Raw genomic sequence first — 24,595 nt, forward strand, 5'->3', positions numbered from 1 at the left:
TGTGGGCATTTCCCAGCAAGAGTGTCTCTGTGCTCAGGATAAGAGACGGGACAATGCCTAGGAGCTACTACATCACGATCAGGTGCTAAAGGGGACGATCTTGATGAAACACACTAACCATAGCACCTTGTGGACCTCACAGCTACAGCAAATTATTATTTTCTGCAATCAAGAAAGCACAGCAAGCCCTCTAAACATTCACATATTGGTCTATCTAAAATGTGCTGTGGCAAAATTAAAGTCTCTTTCACATACTTAAGAAAGGAAGTTTGTTTGATCCCTTCCTTTTCAGGATCAACATCCTCATCCCACCCAGATTACGCATTTCATAAACTTGTTGCCAATGGAGGTCACAAACATCACAGAATCAAATGGCTTAATTTCAAAATTTAACTCCCATATTCATATCTCATTACTTCCTTACCGCCTGTGCAAGCAGTCACATCAGACTCTTAACATTTCTATGCATTTTTCAAACCAGAAGAGGATAAAGGGCAGGAGGAAGACATGAATTCTGCTTAATTATTAAAAGATAAACCATCTCGTGTTACTCGCAAGAATCCTGCCTTTTGTAATATCTGATTTGAGTCTTACTCAACCTCTCACATTGCAGAATATCAGAGAATCACAGAAAAAACAGGCAATTGCATATTTGCAACCCAGAATTTATAGTTAAAGTTTACAATGAAACATTGCGTCAGAGTTTTAGAAGCACTTGCATGCAAGTCACACATGATAAGGGTTTTAGAAGGAGTTGGACTGAACAGGCACTTCAGTATATAGACTATTATGCATATTATTGTGTTCTTATAAACAAACAATTAGATGCATCTTCCTGAAACTCTACATAAACCTGCTAACTACAAAATTATCCTCCAAAGACAAAATCAACTTTTGCTCCCTTTTGGCCTAGAATTAAAATCATACAGATGGGTTTTAACGCTGAAGAACTGTTAATTAAAGACACATTCAGTGTTGTATAAAACACGGAAAATACTGTGAGTATTCCCGAAAGCCTGAGATCATACAATTCTAAAACAATGTGATATAGTAGTAAGTAACTCATGCAATGCAAACAATTAGCACACTTTGTTAGAACACTGGTTATACAATAAACACTCGGCATGTATTGTGCTTTATGGTATTTGACCCATACGTTGTTTACAAAGTCATAGCATCACTTTGGTTGGAAGACACCCTCAAGATCATCAAGTCCAACCATTAACCTAACACTGCCAAGTCCACCTCTAAACCATGTCCCTAAGAACCTCATCTATACATCTTTTAAACCCCTCCAGGGATGGTGACTCCACCACTTCCCTGGACAGCCTGTTCCAACACCTGACAACCCTTTCCATGAAGAAGTTTTTCCTAATACCCAATCTGAACCTCCCCTGGTGCAATTTGAGGCCATTTCTTCTCGTCCTATTGCCTGTTACCTGGGAGAAGAGACCAACCCCCTCCATGCTACAACCTCGTTTCAGATAGTTGCAGACAGTGATCAGGTCTCCCCTCGGCCTCCTTTTCTCCAGGCTCAACAGCCCCAGCTCCCTCAGCTGCTCCTCATCAGACTTGTGCTCCAGGCCCCTCACCAGCTTTGTCAACCTTCTCTGCACTCTCCCCAGCACCTCAATGTCTGTCTTATGATGAGGGGCCTAAAACTGAACACAGGATTCGAGGTGCAGCCTCGCCAGTGCTGAGTACAGGGGGACGATCACTTCCCTGGTCCTGCTGGCCACACTATTCCTGATACAAGCCAGGATGCTGTTGGCCTTGTTGGCCATTTGGGCACACTGCTGGCTCATATTAAGACTAATTAATCATCAGTAATGGTTAACAAAACACCACACTTTGTTCTAAAGTCCTCCTTTCTATAAGTTTTCTACTTACCTTTGATTCTGCCTATTTATGCCTCCTATTGGTACAGGATGTCAAAAGGCACACAGTATCCAGAACATATTGTATTATTTCAAACACCTGTTCCTTTAAAATCACAGGCTATTGGGCAGCAGATTACACATGCGTCCATACTCAGGAATTATATGCTAATACAATGTATATGTTTGTATACAGTCACACATGCTCCATCAAACTACAGGTGGATAAAGGAAAAAAAAAAAAAAAAAAAAAAAATCACCAAACAGGTTAGAGGGGGCTGCTCTAAGGGACTACTTAACCAGCCACTATGCCCCTCATATGTTAATAACTATTCAGGGAAAACTCAAAGAGGAAAGTAATAACGAATTCAGGAGTAAAAAGCCCTCCCTAAAAGAAGGAGAAAGTCAGACTTTATGTTACTGCATATACCACTAGCCACATAATCAAGATGCAAAGCTTGGCTGTGTTAAGAGAATGTTGTTAAGCAATCCAGTATACACACACATAAGGCCGAAGTACCATCCTGAATTAGATGCTGCTGCTAAGTGCAGCCACAAAGTTCAGTGAATAACACCAACTGCTCAGCTTACTTCTGGCATCAAGTTATACTTTCAACAGTGTCTGGTAAACAGCTAAAAATACTACTCTGATGCATTCTTCTTCTGCTAGGCAATACTTTTTTTTGGTCCTGTCCTGGCAAAAGAAGGTCTGTGTCATATCCTGTCAAAACACGACAAAGCAGAAGAGAAATATTTTGCTATTATAGCAAAGACTGCAAGGATTTTGCAGTTTTATCTCCCATGTAAAATCAGAATCAAAGGAACAAATAGAGGCCAGGTCATTTAATCCCCAAATACTACACTGTGACACGACTTCATTAACTATAAATAAACGATGTGTAAAAACAAGTTTATAAGATTTCCCACAAAAGCAATGATACCAAAAATAAGGATTTGGGGCCAAAATATTTCAGCCCAAAGCACTTCTGTTTCATGAAATTTGAAATTATGGAGAAGATCTGAATAACTCTTCTGGTTGTATGACTTACCAATTTTCTATATATCTCACACAGAAGTACCAATCAAAGGCAACAGATAATAAAAAGTAAGAAAAATCAGTCCTATTTTCAGGACTACATTTATTCTAGAAATACATATAGCCAAGAAATGAAAATGTATCTTAAAGATCAGAACAGTAAATCAAAACCAAAAAGCTTCAGTTCTGAAGTAATCAAAATGCATCTACAAAGAAAACATTTACCTGCTATTAGCTTTTGGAGGGTACTCTTATCTCCATTAACAGCAGCAGCATGCACTTCAGATGCTAACAAGGAACCACTGAAGAGGCAGTTTGCTGAAATACTCATACTCTTTCAAGGTATTACTATAGGTCAGATCTGCACCACCAACATTTTTTGTAGGAATTCAGTTCTAGAAAAAAAAACACACAACAAAACACAACAATAAAAGATAATGAATTTTATAATGAGTCATTAAGATGACTCAAAACAATGCTAAAGAGAATAAACTATTCTGTTAAAAACAAAAAAGACCAAACACATTTCTTATTTCGTGGATTAAATCTACCTCTAGCCAAGATTCAACCAGAAAAAGCCTACATTAAGGATATATATACATATGTATATTATAATTTCATTGCCTTCAACATAAATTTCAGTCAATAAGCTTTGCAAAAGTCTGCAAATAGGACAGTGTTTATCTACAAATCCAAGAGATTTCTTCAGTGTTGGCATGCATGCTTCAATTCAGTAACCAATCAAGCATCAACTTGATATATTTCTCCAGTACTGGATAGATGGTGGTATTTTACCATGATGGTTTATGGACATATGCAGGTCAAGGCTTGTAAGTAGAACTCGTATATTTTGTTTCACCAACTGACATAACTGAAATAATCAGATGAGCTTTCTAGATCATAAATACTCTTCAAACCTGAACAGAAATGGGAAAATGTGTGCGTAAGAGAAGCCACAACGAATGAGACAAAAAGTCTAGCTCTAAATCCTGTCTCGAACTGGGCAATGGCAGATGCCAAAGAACAGAGCAAATATATATATATATATACACACACACACATATAAAATAATAATTGGCATGCCTGAGGGACAGGATGCCACCCAGAGAGACCTGGACAAGATCAAGAAGTCAGTCCATGTGAACCTCATGAGGTTCAACAGGGCCAAGTGCAAGGTCCTGCACCTGGGTCAGGGCAACCCCCTGTTATCAATACAGGCTAGGGGAGGAAGGGATTGAGAGCAGCCCTGCAGAGATAGACTTCGGGATACTGGTGGATGAAAAGCTGGACACGAGCCAGCAATGTGGACTCACAGCCCAGAAGGCAAATCCTATCCTGGGCTGCATCAAAAGAAGCATGGCTAGCAGGTCGAGGGAGGTGATTCTGCCCCTCTGCTTTGGTGAGACCCCACTTGGAGTCCTGTGTCCAGCTCTTGTGGTCCTCAGTACAGGACAGACATGGACCTGTTGGAGAGGGGCCAGAGGAGGCCACAAAAATAATCAGAGGGCTGGAACAGCTCTCCTGTGAAGACAGCCTGAGAGAGTTGGGGTTGTTCCACCTGGAAAAAAGAAGGCTCCAGAGAGACCTTTTTGCAGCCTTTCAGTACTAAAAGGGGACCTACAAGAAAGATGGGAACAGATATTTCAGTAGGGCCTGTTGAGATACGACAAGGGGTTATGGTTTTAAAATAAAAGAGGAGAGATTCAGGCAAGACACAAGGAAGACAGTTTTTACAATGAGGGTAGTTAAACACCGGGACAGGTTGCCCAGAGAGGTGGCAGATGCCCCATCCCTGGAAACATTCAAGGCCAGGCTGGACAGGGCTCTGAGCAACCTGATCTAGTTGCAGATGTCCCTGCTCATGGCGGAGGCTGGACTAGATGACTTTTGAAGGTCCCTTTCAACCCAAACTGTTCTACGATTCTATATATATGAATATGATTTTTGTCTCCCTCTTCCAAATACTCTCCCAACCTACAATTATTTCTAGTTCAATCACTTCCTTAAGTGTACTTGGTTTCTGTGTATTTAATACTCTGCAAATTCTGCTCAATTTTTTCAATTAATTCCTTTACTATAAACATGTCCAGTCTCTTCTTAAGATTATGCAAACTTACAGCTTCCACATCTACTGGCAAGGAGTTCCATGCCACAACCAAACACTGTAAGGACAAACTGCTTGCTTTCATCTGTTTTGTCCTGGCTTTTGCCATCTGAGGGCCCTTAATCCTTGTCCTGGAAGGGACAGTAAATAAACAATTCTTATCCACCAGTAATTACCCTACAGATTTTTAACATGTCCTTACTGATCATATCTTTCTCTAGCTGAGAGAGTCATAGCTTACTTAGCTGTTACCCAGGCAGCAGCTTTTCTGTATGTACGACCATTTTAATTGCCCTTTTTTGGACCTTTTCACAGTTCTGTTCTAACCCTTTTGAGATGGAAAGAAAACTCCACTAGTTATTCAAGATGCAGGCAAAACATGGATTTATGCAGTAGCATAATGGCATTCTGTTCTTTCTTCTCTATTTCTTTTCTAAATCACATCTATGACTACAGTTGCCTTCCTAGCCTCTTCTGAAACAGAACTGCTACCTTCACTGAACTACTGCTGCCTCCAGATCTTGATAATTATGAGCTTAGTTCCACACATCATTTTGGAAACGAAGAAGGGTCTGCATACTTCAAAACTTGTTGACTTTCTCCAAAACTATCAAACACTTGAACTTCCACTTTCAATTCTTACCACACTTCACATTCAGAACAGAAAACAAACTCAGATGTGCAAGCAATAATTGTACACACCAGAAAAAAGAGGAGGTATCACTGAGGCTGTCTACTGAATTCTGGGAATTTTTCACTTCATCTTCTGTTCCATGTTAATTTAAATATACTCCCCTTTCTTCATGTCCCACATTTACATCATAGTATGCTTGGAAAACAGCAAGAGGAAGCTATTTTGTTTCAATCGTTACTTTCATCATAAATCTATTTGTTCTATAAATTTCGTATATTGCTATACAGCATCTGTTCTTATTCAGGGGGAAAATGTTACTAAAATACCAGAAAAACATTCACTTCTATGTAAAATTAAGTGAAAATTTCTACAGAGATATTAAGCATGAAATAATAAAGATACAGGCCTTTACCTGCAAACAAAAAAATCAAATACATTTTAATACTCTAATATAATTGTAGACCCTTCTTCACAAGCTCCAAACTTCCTTGGAGAGCTGATAAAAAAACTAAAACAGGAAGCTTCGTGACAAATCTAATCAGTTACTCAGAAAACACCTGCACAATCAGGTGCACCACATCCCTGGAATAAGCACAAATACAGAACCATGCAGTTGTGCAAACATGCTCAAAAACACATCAATATAATGCATCCACTCTACATGAAAACACTCAAATATAACTCAGACATTGTCTGAAGTATACCACATGACAACTGCAGACAAAGCTTTTAGCACACTAGTCCAGGGATGTCAAACTCACTCTCACCGGGGGCCACATCAGCCTCTTGGTTGCCTTCAAAGGGCTAAATGTAATTTTAGGACTGTATAAATTTAACTACTCCTACATTTATAGTGTCTAAATTGCTGCTTCTCCATCTTGTCCTCAGACAGCCAAGGGCATGCTGTGGTGCTTCTTTCAACAACTCACCATATCACTGCACTTTCCCTTCCTGAAGTCTGTTTGGTTGAGTTTTAATGAGCCACGCAAGTGGGTTCACCATGCCCTAAGACATATAACACCTTATCTTCCAACCCTTCTCCCCAGTAAAAACTAGTAATGGTGTGACCAGAAAGGTATAAGATGTTGGTTTTCTTGAAGACACATACTAGAACTCCTCACTACTGCAACGCTTCCTTGCTCGTGTTCACAGATCTCCCTTTGCCGTCTGCCAGTCACTTCAGAACCAATAGTAAGTATGGTACTGCTTAACTTTACCGCTCCTTAGAAAAAGTGCATTAAGGAAACATGCAGTGGCTCACTACACTCCAATAAAGCAAGCAATTTCCCCAAACCCAACCTGTGTTTCAGGAACCCCTACAAAATTATTTCAGAGATCACCCTAGACACTTACCCAACAACCAACTTGCCAACACGAAGCATGTATGGCATTTGTACCTGTCTGAAGGGACAAGTTATTAGAACACAATAATTACTTGCTTCTACACCACCACTGGTGCACCCTATTGAGGACGCTGGTGCAGAAGTGTGAGGAGGAGCTCCACACATAACTTTATGAAAGTATTTTTTCTGGAGCCAATTCCAGTCTGAAACCTATGGAACAACGTGATCCTATCCTATTGCTCTCCTCTTCTTCCGTGAACCTCAGAATAACACAACAATGATGATGTTGGAAGTCATGAATGCTTCCATCCTCACTGAGTTTGATGAACCTCTCTACGCTTCAGAAAAGCCAAACTTTTTTTTTTTTTAACACACTTGTTTTACCACATAAGTAGGTGATCCTTCCCACAATCAGAATTGTGTCATTAACGGACTCATGGTTTTGTTGACTCTTAGGAGCAGAGAACAGAAGGGAGTTCAAAGAGTCTAATGTGACAGGAGGTTAACAACATTTCCACTTTCAGAGCCATAGAAGACAGGCTAACAGTGCCATAATACACCACGACAAATTACAGAACACTTTGACTTGGTGCTTAAGAAAGCCAAAGAAAGTGCAGATGCATAAGTGACAATACAGGGTGGACAGAGCTTAGGCATGGCCAAACAAGCCCAAATACACTTAAAGACATTAAAAAAAAAAATAAATTTTAACAGCCTTTCAAACATTCCCAGTGCTAGCTACAATTACTGTTTCCTTTTAAAAAGGATAAAGAAAACCCACACCTTTCAAAATACTTGCCCCATTCTCTGCTTCCCAAGTATCCTCTGCTCCTCCAACAAAACTGCTTTTTCGACTTTTTAGGACACAATAGATATGTTTCATTCAAAACTAAGCTTTTCCTCCCAATCTAGCAGTATGGTTTATGCTTTCTGTTATCTGCTCTACATTATACTGCATAAAAGCAGATAAGGCATTTCTGATTCAGGCAAATCTGAAGAAATTAAAAGGGACAACATGAAACTGAGTGTCAGTTAAAAGTAGTCACAGTGCTGCCTCCTACTTAACCATTACTTCTTTTCTTCTCGGTTATTCCTACAGCTATATACATTTCCCTGCTATATGAAGGAAACTACATCACCCAACTGCAATCCAAACAAGAGGAAAGAAAGAGAAGGGAAAAGGCCGCAGAGATGGATCATGTGCTATACAGTTTAACATGCACTTGGCATACAAGAGTACAGCTTGTCTTTAACTTGCCTCCACCTTGTCCTGAAAAGCCTCCTCTGGATACAAAGAACACATCAGCACTCTCTACATTATTAAGTGGACCTATATGCACCATTGGAATTTTACACTTGTTGGAATTTTGAGATACTAGTTTTATTCCCCAAAGTTATCACTGACATCCATTTTCTTTATACTTTACCCTTCTAGAAACAAATAAACTATAATATAAAACATCCAGAGGCAGCAGTGTAAAATTCAGCAAATACTGGAGAACTTAGTAAGCATCAGGAACATCCTGATTACATCAACGATCATATAAAACTGACTATATATAGAATTAATAATGAAAGATGTTCATAATTTCCAGATGAAGAAAAGAGCCCCATCTGCATAAAGTGTCTGTAATCAGAGGTGAGAGAAGCAACCAATTATCTCTACAGTAATTCTCAGTACAGTATCTTAACTCCTTTGAAAGAGCTAATTCTGTATCAGAGAAATTCTGAAATATTAAAAGGAATTAAAAAAGGAAAATATGTAACTTTCCTCAGATATTTCTCTCATGTATATGTCAAACAGATGAATTGGTATTTAGAGGACTTGCTTGATAAACATCCTCGTTAACAAAAAATGAAGCATTCAGTTGTAAGGAATTAAAAACAACAATAAAACCCAAGAAATAACAAGATCTTCCTACAAAAAAAATGGATAATTGACATTATCTATAATACGCATTGCATTACTGGAATTAAGTAAATAATTCACTTTTTCTTCTTTAAGCTAACATGTACAAACAGATTAGCCTTGTGGAGTCACCTGAAATGAAAGGACAGTCATATGGACACCAAGAACTCTTCAAAGTATGTGAAATTTCACACCAAACTGTGGTAAGTCTACTTTGGATTACACAGATAATCAGAATTACATCATTTTCCTATTCAGCAAAACATGAGATTGTTAAAATTTAAATGAGACCACTCTATCAAATTTTACTGATAAAGTTTCCAAGCAAAGAATGAGCTGCTATGAAAAAATATCAAAGCATTTTTCAAATGTGAACGAATTTAGAAGACATTCATTCTACAGATTGAGAAGCCCAGGCTCTTAAGGCAGGCACAGCAGAACCGATAAAAGTTAAGTTCCAGTTTCAGACTATAAAAAAAAGACATGACTTGTATATATATATACATATATATATGAGTGTTTTCAGCTCATGAAACTGATAGGCCAAATGACTTTTGCTGGGTCACATATAGTCTGAGCCTGTCGGGCTTTCTTTGAAGCCAAATTGGGCTTAACTTGCAAAAAGCCGATGTAAATGGTTTTCTTTTAAATGGCGTTATGCCCTGTTTCACTCCTTACGCTTGGGTACATACTGGAAACGCGAAGAACACAAAGTGCAGCTCTCTGTGATCTTTACGAGGCAGCTCTGCAAAGGTCTCAAAGCGTGTATATACCGTAAGGTCCGAAGTTTTACTGGAAGAGTATGAAGTACTGAATTTTAGGTGCTCTTCCTTTCTAGCATTCAGAACTCAGAAAGTTATAAAAAGCACAAATCTGTTGAAGGATCAAGGAATAAAAATGAACGATGACGTTCCAGTTCAGCCCTGTTATCAAGCTAAAATTTCCCCACCTCCCGCCAGCTCCTCTGCCCCCTCACACAACGCGTTCCCCGGCATCGCAAGCAGAAGCTGCTTCCCCAACTCCGAGGAAGCGATGACCCCAAGGCCCACGGCGCCCCAACACCACTCAAAGCCGTTTGCCCGCTCCCGGCGGCGGAAGGGCCGAGGAGGGACCCGGCCACGCCACACGGAACGTGGACAAACTTTCCACAGGGACCGCCGGGGCTGCCCGGCCCGCCCGGGCCCCGCGGAGCCCGCTCGACCCCCCGCCTCAACAACGCAGCTGCCGCCCGCCACCGCTGAGGGCGGGCAGGGCCCTCCCCACGCCCGGACTGAGGGGCCGCGGGAACCCACAACGAGCCCGGGCGTCCGAGCAAGAGGCTGAGGCGGCGCCACGGGACAGCCCCGCCAGCACAGCGGGAAGGGTTAACCCTGCCTCGCCCTGGCGGCCACAGGCGCCTCCCTCCCTCCCTGTCTCTCTCCTGCCTTCCCCTCCCCGCCCCGGCGCCGCAGCTGCGCCCCGTAACTCACCTCGACCCCACCCGCCGCCTCATCGCGCCGCCACTCGGCCCAACCCCTCACGAGCCGGGCGGGGCCCCCGGCTCGGGCAGCCCCGGTGCCTTCTGGGATCGCCTCATTGCCTCCTGCCGCCTCCCCCGCCGGCCGGAACTACACTTCCCGGCGTGCCCCGCGCAGCGCGGGGACCCGGAAGTGAGCGGTGGAGGCGGGGAGCGCGGGGGCCCCGCGCTGGAACTTGCCCGGGTGTTTCCTGGCGACGGGGGAAGTGAGGAGCCGCCGCGGAGAGCGGGAGCCGCGTTCCTCCCCCTCCCGGGCGCCCGATCTACCATGAGACCCGCCATCTTCCCGCTGCTGCCTGACCCTGGCTGCCTCCTCGTCATTCTGGTGAGCGGCCGGCTGCCCACAGCCCTTCCCTTCCCCGCTGCGGCCCTGCCGGTGGGGGCACCGGGCCGGGCGGCGTGGGGGCGGCCGGCGGGCCTCGGGGCTCTTCCCTCCCGGCTGCTCCTGCCTTCCCGCTCGCCCCGCGTGTGCGCGCCGGGGACGTGCCTGGGAGCGGGTGGCGACTCCCGGCCCCGTCGCGGTACCGACCCTCGCACGGCCGGGGCCGTTCCGCCGGCACCTGCTCGGCGGGGGAGGGGAAGGAGGGAGCGAGGCGAGCGGCGGCTGCGGGAGCGGCCCTGGTTGGCGGAGCGCGGTGTTGTGGCCGAGCCTGATAGGCTGCGGACCCGGAACGGGCCGGCGGCGGGGCGGGGCCGGGCCGGGCCTGGGCTCGTCGCCGAGGCTCGGGGGCCGCCGCGGGCCCGGGGTATTGGCCTGGCGGGCGGTGGGGCCTGGCCCCGGCTCCTCCGCAGAGAAGGCCGGCGTGGCGCCTGCCCTGTTCAGGAGCCGGGGAGGGAGCGGACCCGGCGGTGGGCGCGCAACCCCTGGGGCGGTAGCGGGAGCCGCGGCGGCCGGGAGGGAACTGCCTCGACGGAGCCTCTGCGGAGTCCGCTTGTCGCCCGGGGTTCGGTGTTGCCGCCCTTAAACGGAGGGGAGCGGGTTCCCGTGCCCGAGCGCTCCATCCGTGAGCATGGCTGCGGTGGGGGGACCTCCTCCCACAGCTCAGTGGCCCGGGCTGGGAAGAGTTCCCGAGGCGTCTTGCACCGTGGTCACATTTATCTTTTGCTGTCAGACTACAGCATTTTTTTTTTTTCTTCAGGCTGGCATTACATGCATGACCTAAGTCACCCTCTGCCTTTGCACACACACACACACAAACGCAATCACTGATGCGTGTATTTTGTGGAGATAAGTTGTCTGTGTTATACTTGATCTGTTTTTTCTAAACAGGCTGATGTGGTGATTCTTACTTTTCCAGAACCAGATTCTGGGCCTTTTATAACACAAACAACTTGCAGAGCTAAAGGCGACTTGTGTGAATAAGTTTAATAGGATTTGGGCTTAAGATACTAATGTGTTTCATCCATCTATTTAAAACATTTGGGATAATAAAATTGGCCAGAAAATGAAGGACTAACTGGAGGTAAAGGTAGATAGCGCTTTGGAGATCCAAAGGGAAGTACATAGTAAATGGCTACTAATGAATGGATGAATTAGAAACATGATGACAGGTACTTAATTAAGAGAACAAGTACTCATTATTTCTTTGAAATGGGCACTTCTACCTGGATAAACTTTGGTTAAATTATTATAAACTTGCTGTAGTTTCAGAGTTAGTAAATATACGTGATTGGTGGGATTTGCAAAAACACATTTGAAATGTTTATATATAGATTACTTTATAGGTTGTTAGCTCACTACAGTGTGTTTCAAAAAGATAGACCAAATTTCAGAGATACAGTGATTTAAAATTGGGTCCATCTTTTTGAAACATCCAGTATATATGAGAGACTGAAGTGAAGAACCCAGTATCTTCCAGACACATCTGTGCATTAAAACAATTTTGCTTCTGCACTAGGTTGGTTTTCACCACTGTTTTAAGTACAGACTAAGATAAGCAAAAGCAAGGAGTGTGTACTGTTTTTAAATGCCATTGAAATGGACCAGTACAAGTTTGAAAAAATGGACATGAGTTAATGAGAGCATTTTTCTTCATGGTACAGTTGATCAATGCAAATTTAATATGCATCAGTTAGATCTATGTTTGCCAACGAAAAATAGGAAATGGCTAAGATCTGAAATTTTCTCATGTTGTTGTTTCTTTGTGTATGGGTCATTTAAACCCATTTCTGATGTGATTAAAAAGAACTGTATCCATAAAACCTCAAGAAGAATACAGATCAGAGTTGTTTTTAAAAAGATGTAGTTATGTATAATGTTATCTGCGTAATTTTTCAGCATGATGTTGGACGTCGCCCTGTGTTGTAAGGCATCTAGTTATATGCTTTGATCAAGCCAAGTAGCTTTGTTGAGAATTTTGGAAAAGTTGTTCTGAGCAGACTGGGAGTGGGAGGGAACCTTTTTCTTTAAAATAGCTGAAAAAGTCTTTTACGAAGTATGGTGTCTTTTTTGTGGCATTCAAAGAATCAGGTAGGGTGCTTAAAGTTCTGGTAACTTTGTTTTTGTTGTTACCAACAGCCATGAATACCTAAGACCAGCAACATAACCATGGTCTTAGTTGGTAAGGTTTGGGAGAGCACTCTGCTCTGCGTCCAAAGGATGTGCCATCTAGCAGAGCCTCTCTGAGCCTGGCAGTTGGCGTATCTTGTGGATAGGTGAGCTTATTAGTATTACATCAGTGGTTCCTAAAACAGAATACAATGATATATAGCTCCAAAACCAGCTTACTAAGCTGGTCTTGCTTAGTAATAGCAACGAAGTTAAACATTATTTAAATTTCCAGACTTTTGGATAAGCATATTTCTTTTCTAGATGGGGAATTAAAATGCTACGAAAGGAAGAAAATATACAATGTCTATGTCAAAAGAAGTCCTTTTGTCTTAAGAAGTTTGACAGTAGGAGATCACTAAAATTTCAGAGGGCTTCGGGTCTTGCTCTATTATTATTCTCCCTGGTCTCACTGAAGGCTGGATTGGTAGGATGGAGATTGCAGGGCAAGGCTTTACAGGGATACCTACCAGTCCCAACACAACCCCTTTCCCTTCCAACTTTTCAACCTCGTTTGCTCGCGTTGTACTGGGCTCCTGGGAGACAAATTGTGGCCGGAGAGAGGATGGAGGAGGTACAGGCTGGCATGTCCCTGCCTCTGCGGTGCTGGAGCTGAGCACAGGCTCTGGAGGATCATGTACAGCTGATTGCAAGACTGGAATAAGAGATGCATAGGAATGTTGCGTGGCTCCCTGTGCTCACAGATTAAGATGTTTCTGCCACGTTGGTATATTGCTTAATAGTGGGTAGGACAGATGTTTAAGATGAATCCAAGACTGTGAAATAAATGCTGATGGGACAGTGGCTCATCACATTCTCCTTGAAGGCAAGGTGTGATTCTTCTGCTTTGCTCCACCCAATCGTTCCGTATGTTTGCTTCTACTTGCAGATGACTATACTTTGCCTGTAAAGAAAATTCTAGAACAAGGCACTCTGCACATGCATCTTCTCCATATGTATGAAAGACTTTTGTCATGTTGCTCAGTACTTCACTGGAAGGCTTATGCACGGTGTCTCTGAGGAATAGATGTGAATAGGGGAAACCACCAACTGATAGTAAGGGAAATGAAAGGGGAAGTTCTCTATGTTTTTTTTTCTTTTTTTTTTTTTTCTTTCCCTCAGACAACTGCAAAAGGATTTCTCAATTTGTGCACTTTGATCTGTGGAGGTTTATTAGATTTCAAAACACCACTACTATACCTTTTCTTTGTAACTTGTTTGGAAAGGTGTTGTGAACAAACTGAGAACACCTACTTCTTAACATATTTGGCAACACCTTCGGAAGAGCGTATTTGTCCTCTCATATTCTGAGAATGTGAAATCTTGGAGTGTTTTCTCAGTCTTAAAGTTTACCTAGTTTTTTAATAAGCAGTAGCTTCTCTTCACTTGGGGTCATTATGGAAGTCTGGTGTATGTTCCATTTATGATTCAGTAGCCCCACTACGTATGCTCTACTCTATAAGTTGATGCAGTTTATCATTGGCAGGAAATATTTAGTGTTACAGTTGGTCTTACACTATAATGTTTTATATTTTTAGTGAAGCTTTCAAAATACTACCTATATAGCAATGCAATTGCAGCTATTAAGAGCAGTAACTTAGAAGAGGCACTAGTCAATGAACTTTTGAATTTCATATTGAACTTTTAACTGGAAAAAATCCTGTAGGATGATATTTTTTTCTTGTTTGACTGCCACTGCCTCTTGTGTCTCATTAATATGATACCAGGTACCCAAATAGTGAAAGTAAAATGAAATAAAATTGTCTTTTAACTTAATACTAAATACTGTAGTAAGTTGCCCAAAGAGAAGTTGAACTCTTTGTACGTTTTACAATGTATAGAACGTATTTCTATGCATTTGCATCTCTGTGTATGTATTAGCAAACAAATTTTATAATTGACAATCCTGCTCAAAATTTAATGTTCTGAATTTGAACATTAGTCGAAGTTGTAGTTACAGGCAGATTTTAGGCCACTGGGCCTTATACAGTGAAAGGTGTTCCCTCCAAGGGTAGCATAGGAGTTCTGAGTTGTCCATCATCTGTCGTGTCCTCTAAACAGTGAAAATTTAACTGAGGAACTTTTCCTAGGCTGGGGGCAGGGGGGAGGAGGGGAAGCTTAGACTCTTGCTGTGAAGAATTACATTCTTCTTGCTATGCCATGTGATGGGTAAGTTTCCTGTTTGGAGTGCTCAGGAGGGAGGACAGGCGAAACTGAACTGGTTCTTCAAACAAAACACTTGGACAAGGTTGGAAAATGTATGAATGAGTTATTGACGGTAGGCCATCTGAGATCCTGTTGCTGGCAGCTGAAAAGCTCTGTGGTTACACATTCCTTCATTTTTTTTTTTTTTTTATCCTTACTGTTCTCCATAATCTGCTTTGGGGTTTTTTTGGCAGGACAGCTTTTTTAGGCAAGAGACTGGTCCTCATGCTGCTTTCTTGGGAAAGGAGAATTACCACTGGTTATTCTTATACATGCCCAGCAGTTAACCCCTGTGTTTTAATCAAACCTATTCCTTTTGAAAGACTTAAGGATTATATGCTGCTATTCAGGAGGACCATTTGTTCACCTTGCAGGCTCTTTTATAAGCCTTACTTTTGTATAGTTTCTAGATACTTTGCTTGCAGGGAGGGAGTTGTCTCACATGAAAAGCAAGTATACAAATACGCTGTAAATTTTTTACCAGAGCTTCTTCAAAAGCTCTTCAAGAGAGTCTAGAAATATTTTTAAGTAATAGGTGCTTCAGTAATGGAAATAATGGAGAAGGTTTGGATGCATTAGCAATATCTTATTTAGGAATGTAAGCATAAGCAATATAGGGTGTTGGTGCAGAGCCTAAGCAACATTTCCTTACAAAACTAAACTGGAGAAAGCTCCCTTGAGAAGTAGAGGAGGGCAGGTGCATTGTAGGGAAAATTAGGAAAGGAAGTGATACCAAATTTCTTTCTGAAATTTTTGCCTTTGCACGTCTTTCCTCCCCGATGTCTCTTCATTCATCAGAAGCATGGTAACCATTGGTAGAAACAGGTAATTTTCTTTTTCAAAACTGTTATTAATGTCAACTGCTCATATAATCTAATTTTTTTAAAGTGTTCATAACTCTGAGATTTTTAAATTTTTATTAACTTTAATGATTTTAATTTACTGGCTCTCAGGTATTTAATTTTACACTGTTAAGGGTTATTCTGTAAAGCTGTTTCTATACTCAAAACCAACTCAGAATATTTTTTTTTTCACTGCCAGTTCAGGATGCTGTGTTTCTCCAAACCAGCTGTAGGATCCTGTCCAAATTAAATTATGCTCTGATAATAACAAAAAGTGCCTTACAAAAAGTGACAAGACACATTGCAAAGAGAGTTCCATAATTTTTCCTTTTTTTCATGTATGCTGCTACTGAGAAACTGACACCCTGATAATACATCCTTTACAGCTAAGAGACGTTCATGCCATTAAAACATGCAAAGTTCCAGTACTGCGGCCTCCTCATAAGCACCTAGTACTTGCAACTTCTTCGAGGAATGAACCAGACCTTGGAATTCGTTCACGTGCATGCACGTATGCATTTTCTTTAATCTGGTAGTGATCCACAGGATCTGCTCTTTGTGTAGCTGACAGACCATAAATGTTATCTTCTTGGCTGCAGTGGCACTAAGCAAAATGCAAAGTGCAGTGGTTGTATCTTAAACCATATACTGATTGAAATAGTGAAAGCAGTGAGTACTTACCTAAATGCAGGTGCTCTATGGATACCTTCAGCAGATAACTGGGTTCCCAAGTAATTGTACATGCAGCATGAGGTTTCTAATAAATACAGTGAATCTCCTGTTCATCTGATTTTACTGTACCAAATGTATTGGGTTTCTTCCCTCCCCCTTTTTTCTTGATCTCCATTAGTTTGGCTTTAGCAAGAAAGCTTTGATGAACAGGAGTATTGTGAGTCTCAGTGTATTTACCTGCTAGGGTCAAATTATAGAGTTCTGGTTTTTGATTGCCACTGAAAGTTTGATCATTTAAATGAGAAGGGACCTCTAAAGGTCATCTGGTCTTACTCCCTGCTCAGTGTAAGACTAACTTAGAGTTACTCAGGGTTTTTCCCAGCTGAGATTTGAATATCTGCAAGGACAGAGGCTCTACAGCTTCTCTAGACACCTGTTTTAGTGTTTGATCAAAACCTTGTTGAAAGTTCTATCTGAAAAATCTGTTTGGAGCAGCAGCTTGTGTCCGTTGTCTCTTGTCCCATGACTGTGTATGTTTGAGAAGAGTCTGGCTCTGCCTTCTCCATAACCTCCAGCTAGGTCATTGGTAACAGTGGTAATAGCTTCATCTTCTTAAGACTGAAAAATGCCATTTTCTCAGCCTTTCCTTGCATACCTTGTTCTCTAGCCACTATTTAACTTGGTAGTCATCTGCTGGACTTCATTCCCATATGTTAATGTCTGTTTTGTACAGTCAATTGCAAAGCTGGACAGAATCCTTCAGATGTGGTCCCGTAAGTGCCAAATGAAAGAGAAGAATCACTTCCCTTGGTCTGCTGGCTACACTTTTGGTAATGCAGCCCAGTTTGCAGCTGTCTTTGCTGCAAGGGGCATGCTGCTGATTCCTGTTCAACTTGCACCCCAAGATCTTGTCTGCAAAGCTGTTTTCTATCTAGTTGTCTCCCAGCCTGTATGGGGTTACTCCACCTGAGATGCAGGACTTTGCCTTTGTAGAACTCATGGGGTTTGTTCAGGCCATTTCTCAGCCAGTTGAGGTCTCTCTGAAGAGCAGGCTTCCTCTCTGGCATATAAGCCCCTTCCCCCAGTTCAGTAACCTCAGGAAGCTTGCTGAGGGGAGACTGTTCCATCATCCTGGTCATTAGTAAAGACAAACCTTGCACCCAATATTGATCTGGAGAATCTTCATTAGAGACCAGCTGGACATGATACATTTGGTTACAGCCCTTTGAGCCCAGCAGTCCAGCTGCTGTGTCCTTATATAGTTCACTTATTCCATTCATATATCTTACTTTGTTATGAACTTAGTTCATCTTTCATATATCACCTATTTATGACTAAGGATACTTTGAGATGCTGTGTTAGAAGCTTGTTAAAGTCAAGGCAAACAATATCAAACACTCTTCTCGTTTACAGAGCTAATTGTCTCACTACAGAAAACAGATTGATTTATATATTCTAAATCCATGCTGGATGGATGTGGCTTCTGGAAAGAAAATTTGTCTCCATAATCCTCCTGGGGACCTGAGGAAAATGCATTTTATCTGGTTCTGTGGCTCTGTGTATGTCCAACTTGCTTAAGAGCTTTTTAACTCAGTGTTCCACTCATGTGAGTTTTGCTTCTCTTGCCTGATAACTCTACTACTAGGCTCAGACTTCATCAGTAGAAAGTCAAAGACAACACTGAGTACCTAAGCCTTTTCCATGTCCTTTGTCACTATGTCCCCTGATAGTTGAGCAGCAGGCCTACGATTTCCTTTGTCTTCCTTTTGTTGCTGGTGTACCTGTGGAAACCTTCTGTGTTACACTTAACATTGCTCAAGCAATATTTCGATACTCCTACCGAGTATTTATTTTCTTACCTCTACTTTCTGTGTACTCGATTTTTTTTTAAACTTATCCAGAAATTCTCTGTATCCATGTAGATCTTCTGTCATACCCACTTTCTGTACAGTGGAGTAGATTGTTTCTGTGCTTTGAAGACGTTGTCCTCAAAGATCAACAGGCTCTCATGGGCCCTTTCGGCTTTCAGAGCCATGTTCTACGAGTGGACTGAATTGTTGTTAAGACCTGAGTGTCTTCACTTGTCACTTTTTTTCAGGGTTCTGAGAGTTACATTTTTCTATTAAAAATAAGTATTGTAGTAGATTATAGATGGGAATTATTGTGAGACTCAGTCATTGGTGAGCTGTATCTGGAAGTTGCATCAGCAGTGGCAATAAAATGAAACACTGGAGATCCCAATGGCTTGTTTCCTGGAAAAAGTAGATAACCACATTTTATGTGCTGGAATCTCACTGCTGCTTCACTTTGGGACCAAAATTAAGGATATGCTAACCCACAGGGAGATTTCAGGTATATGGTTTGCTGCATTCACTGTCAAAGAAAAGATAACTTCTCTATGTATTCAATACTGTAGAGATAGTTCTCTACAGTATTCAAGAAGAGACTGGACAAGGCCCTCAGACACATGCTATGATCTGTGGGGTTGTCATATGCAGGAACAGGAGTTGGACTCGATGATCCTCGTGGGTCCCTTCCAACTCAGGACATTCTTTGATTCTACAGCATTGATTTCTTTAATCACTGAAACTGTATGCTAAATAGTGCTCATGAAACGGGAACCTGAGCAGAAGGTAGAGCTCTAGAAATAGAGTAAATGACCTGGTTCCTTGGCATGCTTTTTGGAGCCAGCACGTCTCCTGTCTTGCTTGGCATCAGTGATTCTTGCCTCGTTTCAGTGTGTGTTTCACTGAGGTGCCTGTAAAGATGTCAGGTTTTTTGTTTTGGTTGGTTGGTTTGTTTGTTTGGGGTTTTTTTAGATCTGTGAAAAGGAGTGCAGAGAAGAAAAGCAATCTAATCTTTTTTGTAAGATAACTGGCAGTAAAGCTTATGTTTCATCTCCAACTGGATTCATGTGGCAATTGGGCATAAACATGGAGAGAACTTGTTCATTAGGAACTCTGCAAGGAAGTATTTTGAAAGGCAAGGAATAGGTGCCTGATCCAATGGTCTCAAAAAAGAAAACAACAGCTGTGATAGTGTTTTGCTGTTTCCCATAGCTGTCGTGATTATGAAGTGATGATATAATTAACTTTTTCAAAAGCTTCACAAAGGGAAAACTTTTCAATGATATATCCACATTTGTACTCCCAAGAGCAGCTTTTTGTTCTTTTAGTCACTGTCTATCACTTGTGCCTCTCATAGTTTATTGAAATCTCTTTTCTTAAATCTTGCTGGAAACACTTAGCCTCTACATTTTTTGCCAGTTGTAAAAATTATGGATTTTCATAAGTGTGTGTATGAGAATACTTTTTTTTTTTCCTCCATGTTGAATCTGTTCACTTGAGATTTTGGACAGAATGACTGAAAGACAAATTGGTCCCTTCACAAAGGTAATTAAGACAGTATGTGGTGCAGGGGGTGAACAGTTAGGAGTTCTTCCCTACTAATGATCCGTTAATTAGTGAAGGGAGCTCAGCGAGTGTGTGGGCCTCTCGGGAACTACCTTTGAATGACATATAAAACTGCTTTGGTTAAGAACATGAAATTGCAGGTGGAAGAGGCCTTTTTCTTTCTAGTATTTTTTTCTCTCAACATAGGCCAGCAGAATTTGCTAAACCAGTGCAAATATCTACATATAATTAGTACAACATAGCTATTAAACATTATTTTAAAGTAAGGCAATGCATAGCTGTGGTACCTTGCTGAGGATTTTGGTCATGATTTTGGTTGCAGCAGCCCTCTATGTTGAGAACAGTGAGCTCACACCATGGAGCTGGTTAATTGCAGAGCCAGCGTGTCTGACATTTGCTACCAGTTCCAGCACTGCACCATGCGAATATGTTCATATTATTTTTAGGACCAGCCTGGAATACTTGCTTGAATATTTTTGTGGGAGTCAGCCTGAAGCTGACAGGGTTAATAATCCTTGGAGGAGGTAAACCAGCAGTGGGGTGTCTGCGTATCATGTTCTTTTGTGCATTATAAAATACCTGTGGCATGTGTCCTGTCCTCTGCATTATTTACTTTTCTGCTGTCCAGAGTTATCCAGGGTAAATTTACTGCATATGTGCAGGCCCTTAGCAGACATTCAAAACCCACCTGGACGCCTTCCTGTGTAACCTCACCTAGGTGTTCCTGCTCTGGCAGGGGGATTGGACTAGATGATCTTTTGAGGTCCCTTCCAATCCCTAACATTCTGTGATTTAGGGTAGAAAGAAAATAGCTCTTACGCAGTCTGAAATTAGCCACTCATTCTTCAAGCTACATGCAGATGTGGTCCCAAAGGTGAATTTTTCTCTTCAAATCCAGGCAGCATTGCTTTATTCAATGTTCTTCTGCAGAAGATAACCAACAGCTTAATTGTAAAATGTTGTTTGTTTGTTTGTTTTCCTCATTTAAATTGGGAGATTTTTCTAATGCTAACATGTCAATTAGAATGCAACTGTGGAGTAGTATTTCTATTACTGTTTATTTGGAAATATCCCTTATCCTCTCTTGTAATTTTAAGGTAGCAAATAATATATACTAATCTAAAAATTGAGTCAAAACATTTGTTAGAGACAAGCTAATGTATTGCCAGTGTGCTTTAATATACTATGATAGTAGTTTGCATGTGTAGAACTCAAGTTTCTGGAATGTGCATCAAAGATTTGCCTGAAAAGAATGAAAGAAAATAATTCAATTAACATAAGACTATGTTTTAAATGGATTTATTCTAAAGTTCAGAGTTCTGATGTTAAGGGAATGGGAAGCTGAGGAACAAAACCCCATTGTATTTTAGAAAGTTTATGATTTCGCAGTTCTAAGATTTTTCTTCCTCATTTTGACTCCTCAGAAAAAGAGAGAAGAGCAGCAGCAACACAGGACTGAAGATCAAATGGTTCGAATGTGTTAGTTTTAATGTATGGACAAACACTTCATATGCTATGGACAGCTGTGTCACAAAGTACCATAGTTGTCTTTTGATAGTTGCACAAAACCTTAACCTCCTGCTAAAATATTAGGAGGCAGTGTGAGGAAATGTGTCGTCTCAATCATGCTGAAGGAAGAAAAAACCCTGTAGCACAATTAGACTCTTAATTATATTGAAAGTATTATTGCTAAAAGCTCTAGATCTGGGGTTAATAAATGGGGATGGTTGCACATGTATTCATGTGTGGGTTAGTTCTGGCTGAGATTGCAGGGTGTAGCATTACCGTGCAGTGCTAAATCTGGCAGAGGGTAAGAATTTAACTTGGATTGGTGATTGTCATCCATACACTTTCTCCTGTGTGTTGGGATCATTGATTCATTGCTTAGTGTGCTAATCATCATTGCCTTCAGCATCAAATAAGGATGAGCCAGATCAAGCTGGCTGTGCTTCTGTGCTCTCAAACCGATTTTGTTATTTGGATGTACAAATAGGCAGCAGTGCTAATATGAGTGGTACAACTGAAATGGTGTTATCAGGGACTGGTTTGTCCGCTCGTCTTGAGAATGGCAGTTAAATGTGTTGCTTTCCTTTGGGTAGACTGGGTGAGGAGAATGACCCTAGCTGTATTTTTCGCTTAAGTATTTTACTTGTCACTTCTTCTGCCTTTTTTAAACCCATTGCCTCAGCTGCATAGTTGAAAGCAGTGTGGATCGTGCACCTCTGGAGCCACAGGATTTTGTTACTTCATCTTTAACTGCTAATAAGAATATGTGAAATGCAGGCTTCTCCAGGGCTGAAATTTCTATTTTATCTAAATTGCTTCTTAGGTGTTTCTGTCATGGAGGACTAGTTTATACGTGCTTATGGTAGCCCAGATTTTTCCATTTGAGCAGTTGGTTTTGGTAATTCATACCTACTTTTAAAACAAGTTCCAGCCTGAAAAGTAAAACTGAACAGGCTTGTCTTTGCTTAAAGTTCCGCCTTTCTTGATACCACAAAGAGATAGATAACTTGATGGTTTGGAGCAGAAGAGCGAAAAGGTATTCAGTATTGCAAATTGAGGATATGGTTAATAAAAAAGATAAGTGGCTAAAAGTAAGCAGATATTGAAATTGAGCATTTCTCTTGAAATAAATTGATTTTTGTCTTGTTGAACGACAATATCTATGTATTAAAATGTACCAAAATAGAAATTTTGTGTTATTTGAGAGGAGTGGAATGTGTGTAGGCAGCAAGTATGGAATATTCAGTTGTCCCCTTACATGTTCAATCCTTCATATTATTCCAAGGTAGCAAACATTCAAGTGACTTAGGATATACTGTTTCTTGTGAAGACACTGTCTCCTTTTGGTTTCTTCCTCCAAGATAATGCTTCAAATGAGCGATTCTGAATTCTGTGGCCACTCCTTCCAAAGAATACCATAGTAGTTTTGCTTTCATTTTAGTATCAATTTTCATTGCTAGTCCACGAATGAACAAAACATACATACATATATATATGTATATACACAAATATATAAAAATGTCTCATTTCTTGTTTAATGGTGGCCCTGTGTGTAAAGACAAGTATAAAGGGCACAGGAAAGACTGTACAAGATGATAATGAATAACAGGATAGTATGTTACTTTTGTCTAATGATCCATGTGGCTCTCAAAACACAGTTCCTAATAAGCCTTCTATTTAGACTAGGCTATTTATATGAAATGACTCACACTTTCTTCTTTATTGCTATGCATCAAAATAATTTCCAAGATATTTTAGGTGAAAAAATGGCTCTGACTTAAAACACAGAGAGGAAAGTATTGAGAAATGATTTGCATGTCAAGGCTACATGTGATCTGTGGCATGAGAAATGGAGTTATGAGTACACATTCTCCAAAGCTTAAACTCTCTACAGTGAACTTTTTTGGTAATGGGGTTTTTGTGTAATAGCAGCGGCCAAAATAGAGAATAGGCCATTTTCCTTGACTTAGTGAGAAGAGGCAGCAAACTAATCTGCTTTGCTAGCCTTATCAAAGTTTTGACAAGACAAAACCAGACTACCCTTTATTTCATATTGCTGGATCACAGCTTTAACAACTTCAGAAATTTTAGGGTGCTGGCTTTCAGATCCAGCAACAACCGCTTAACTTGCACTAACGATGTTGGAGGTTGCATTTGTATACTACATGTTTTACTCTTTCTTGAAAGTGAATCCTTGTGGCGTTGCCAGATAATTGGAGCAGGTGGTAGATATTTTAAAAAAAGAGTTACCAGAACATGAGGTTGTGTTTTTTTCCTAAAAAGCTGCAAAAATGATACCTTTTTTAGGGGAATTCTAGGCTCTTGTGTAAAATTGAGAAGCGTGGCAAGTAAAATATCTAAAGATTCAGAGTGTTCAATAGTTTCCTGGGGAGCGAATTTAATGGCTTTAAAGCTGTGAAACACACTTTGAATTAGATTCGTATTTCCGAAGATGTGGAGCACTTTAAACATTATTCATGAATACTACAGTTATTCAGGCACCTATTTAAGTCTTTTGTAGGTATACAGACTGTGCTGCCTCTACGTAGATTTTTAAGACAAGGAAACCAGTGTGTTATGGCCCTGACTGGAGATTATCCTTTCCCTCCATGCCAAGAGAAGTAAATTTAGAGAGGCCTCGTGTCATTTTTCTTAGCCCTCACTTAAACATTTCTATAAAAGAATGATCCTTAGGTTTGTGCCCAGAGGCTTAAGCTTTAAAATTGTCTTTGGGTGTATGGTTCTGCTATTAATAGCTTTATGGAAAAAAAGGCAATGCACTGAAGTGCACATTGTGATAATGAGGTTTAATTTTCATATCTGCAATGGACTTTCTCAATGAAAATCTCATGTGTTCTGATAATAGTTCACAAGCTGTTGATGGGTTAACTTACCTGTTTTTCTGAGGACCTTCAGTGCTGCGGTAACAGGCCATTGAGATATCCCTGCAGCTGTGAATCATTCCCAGTCATACATGACAATCCTACATC

General features: G+C 41.2%; 2 protein-coding genes across 5 annotated transcripts in view; one reads left to right on the forward strand and one right to left on the reverse strand.

Moving 5' to 3' along the window:
- Nucleotides 1-10,442, reverse strand: part of INVS (inversin) — a 98,510-nt gene extending 88,068 nt beyond the window's left edge. For 3 of the 4 annotated variants that reach the window (XM_065627690.1, XM_065627689.1, XM_065627687.1), the window contains exons 1-2: nucleotides 10,373-10,442; nucleotides 3,139-3,308 (exon numbers count right to left, since the gene is read on the reverse strand). In XM_065627690.1, the coding sequence (XP_065483762.1) occupies nucleotides 3,139-3,244 (106 nt within the window). In that variant the 5' untranslated portion in view covers nucleotides 3,245-3,308; nucleotides 10,373-10,442. Of the gene's footprint in view, nucleotides 1-3,138; nucleotides 3,309-9,595; nucleotides 9,730-10,372 lie in introns of those variants that run through there. The other variant, XM_065627688.1, reaches the window with a different exon arrangement.
- Nucleotides 10,443-10,553: 111 nt separating this feature from the next.
- The window catches only part of ERP44 (endoplasmic reticulum protein 44), a 56,050-nt gene continuing 42,008 nt past the window's right edge, over nucleotides 10,554-24,595 (forward strand). The window contains exon 1 of the mRNA XM_065628550.1: nucleotides 10,554-10,744. Coding sequence (XP_065484622.1) covers nucleotides 10,688-10,744 — 57 coding nt within the window. The 5' untranslated portion in view covers nucleotides 10,554-10,687. The remainder of the gene's footprint in view (nucleotides 10,745-24,595) is intronic.

This window comes from Caloenas nicobarica, chromosome 2 (assembly GCF_036013445.1).
Source record: "Caloenas nicobarica isolate bCalNic1 chromosome 2, bCalNic1.hap1, whole genome shotgun sequence".
Lineage (NCBI taxonomy): Eukaryota > Metazoa > Chordata > Aves > Columbiformes > Columbidae > Caloenas > Caloenas nicobarica.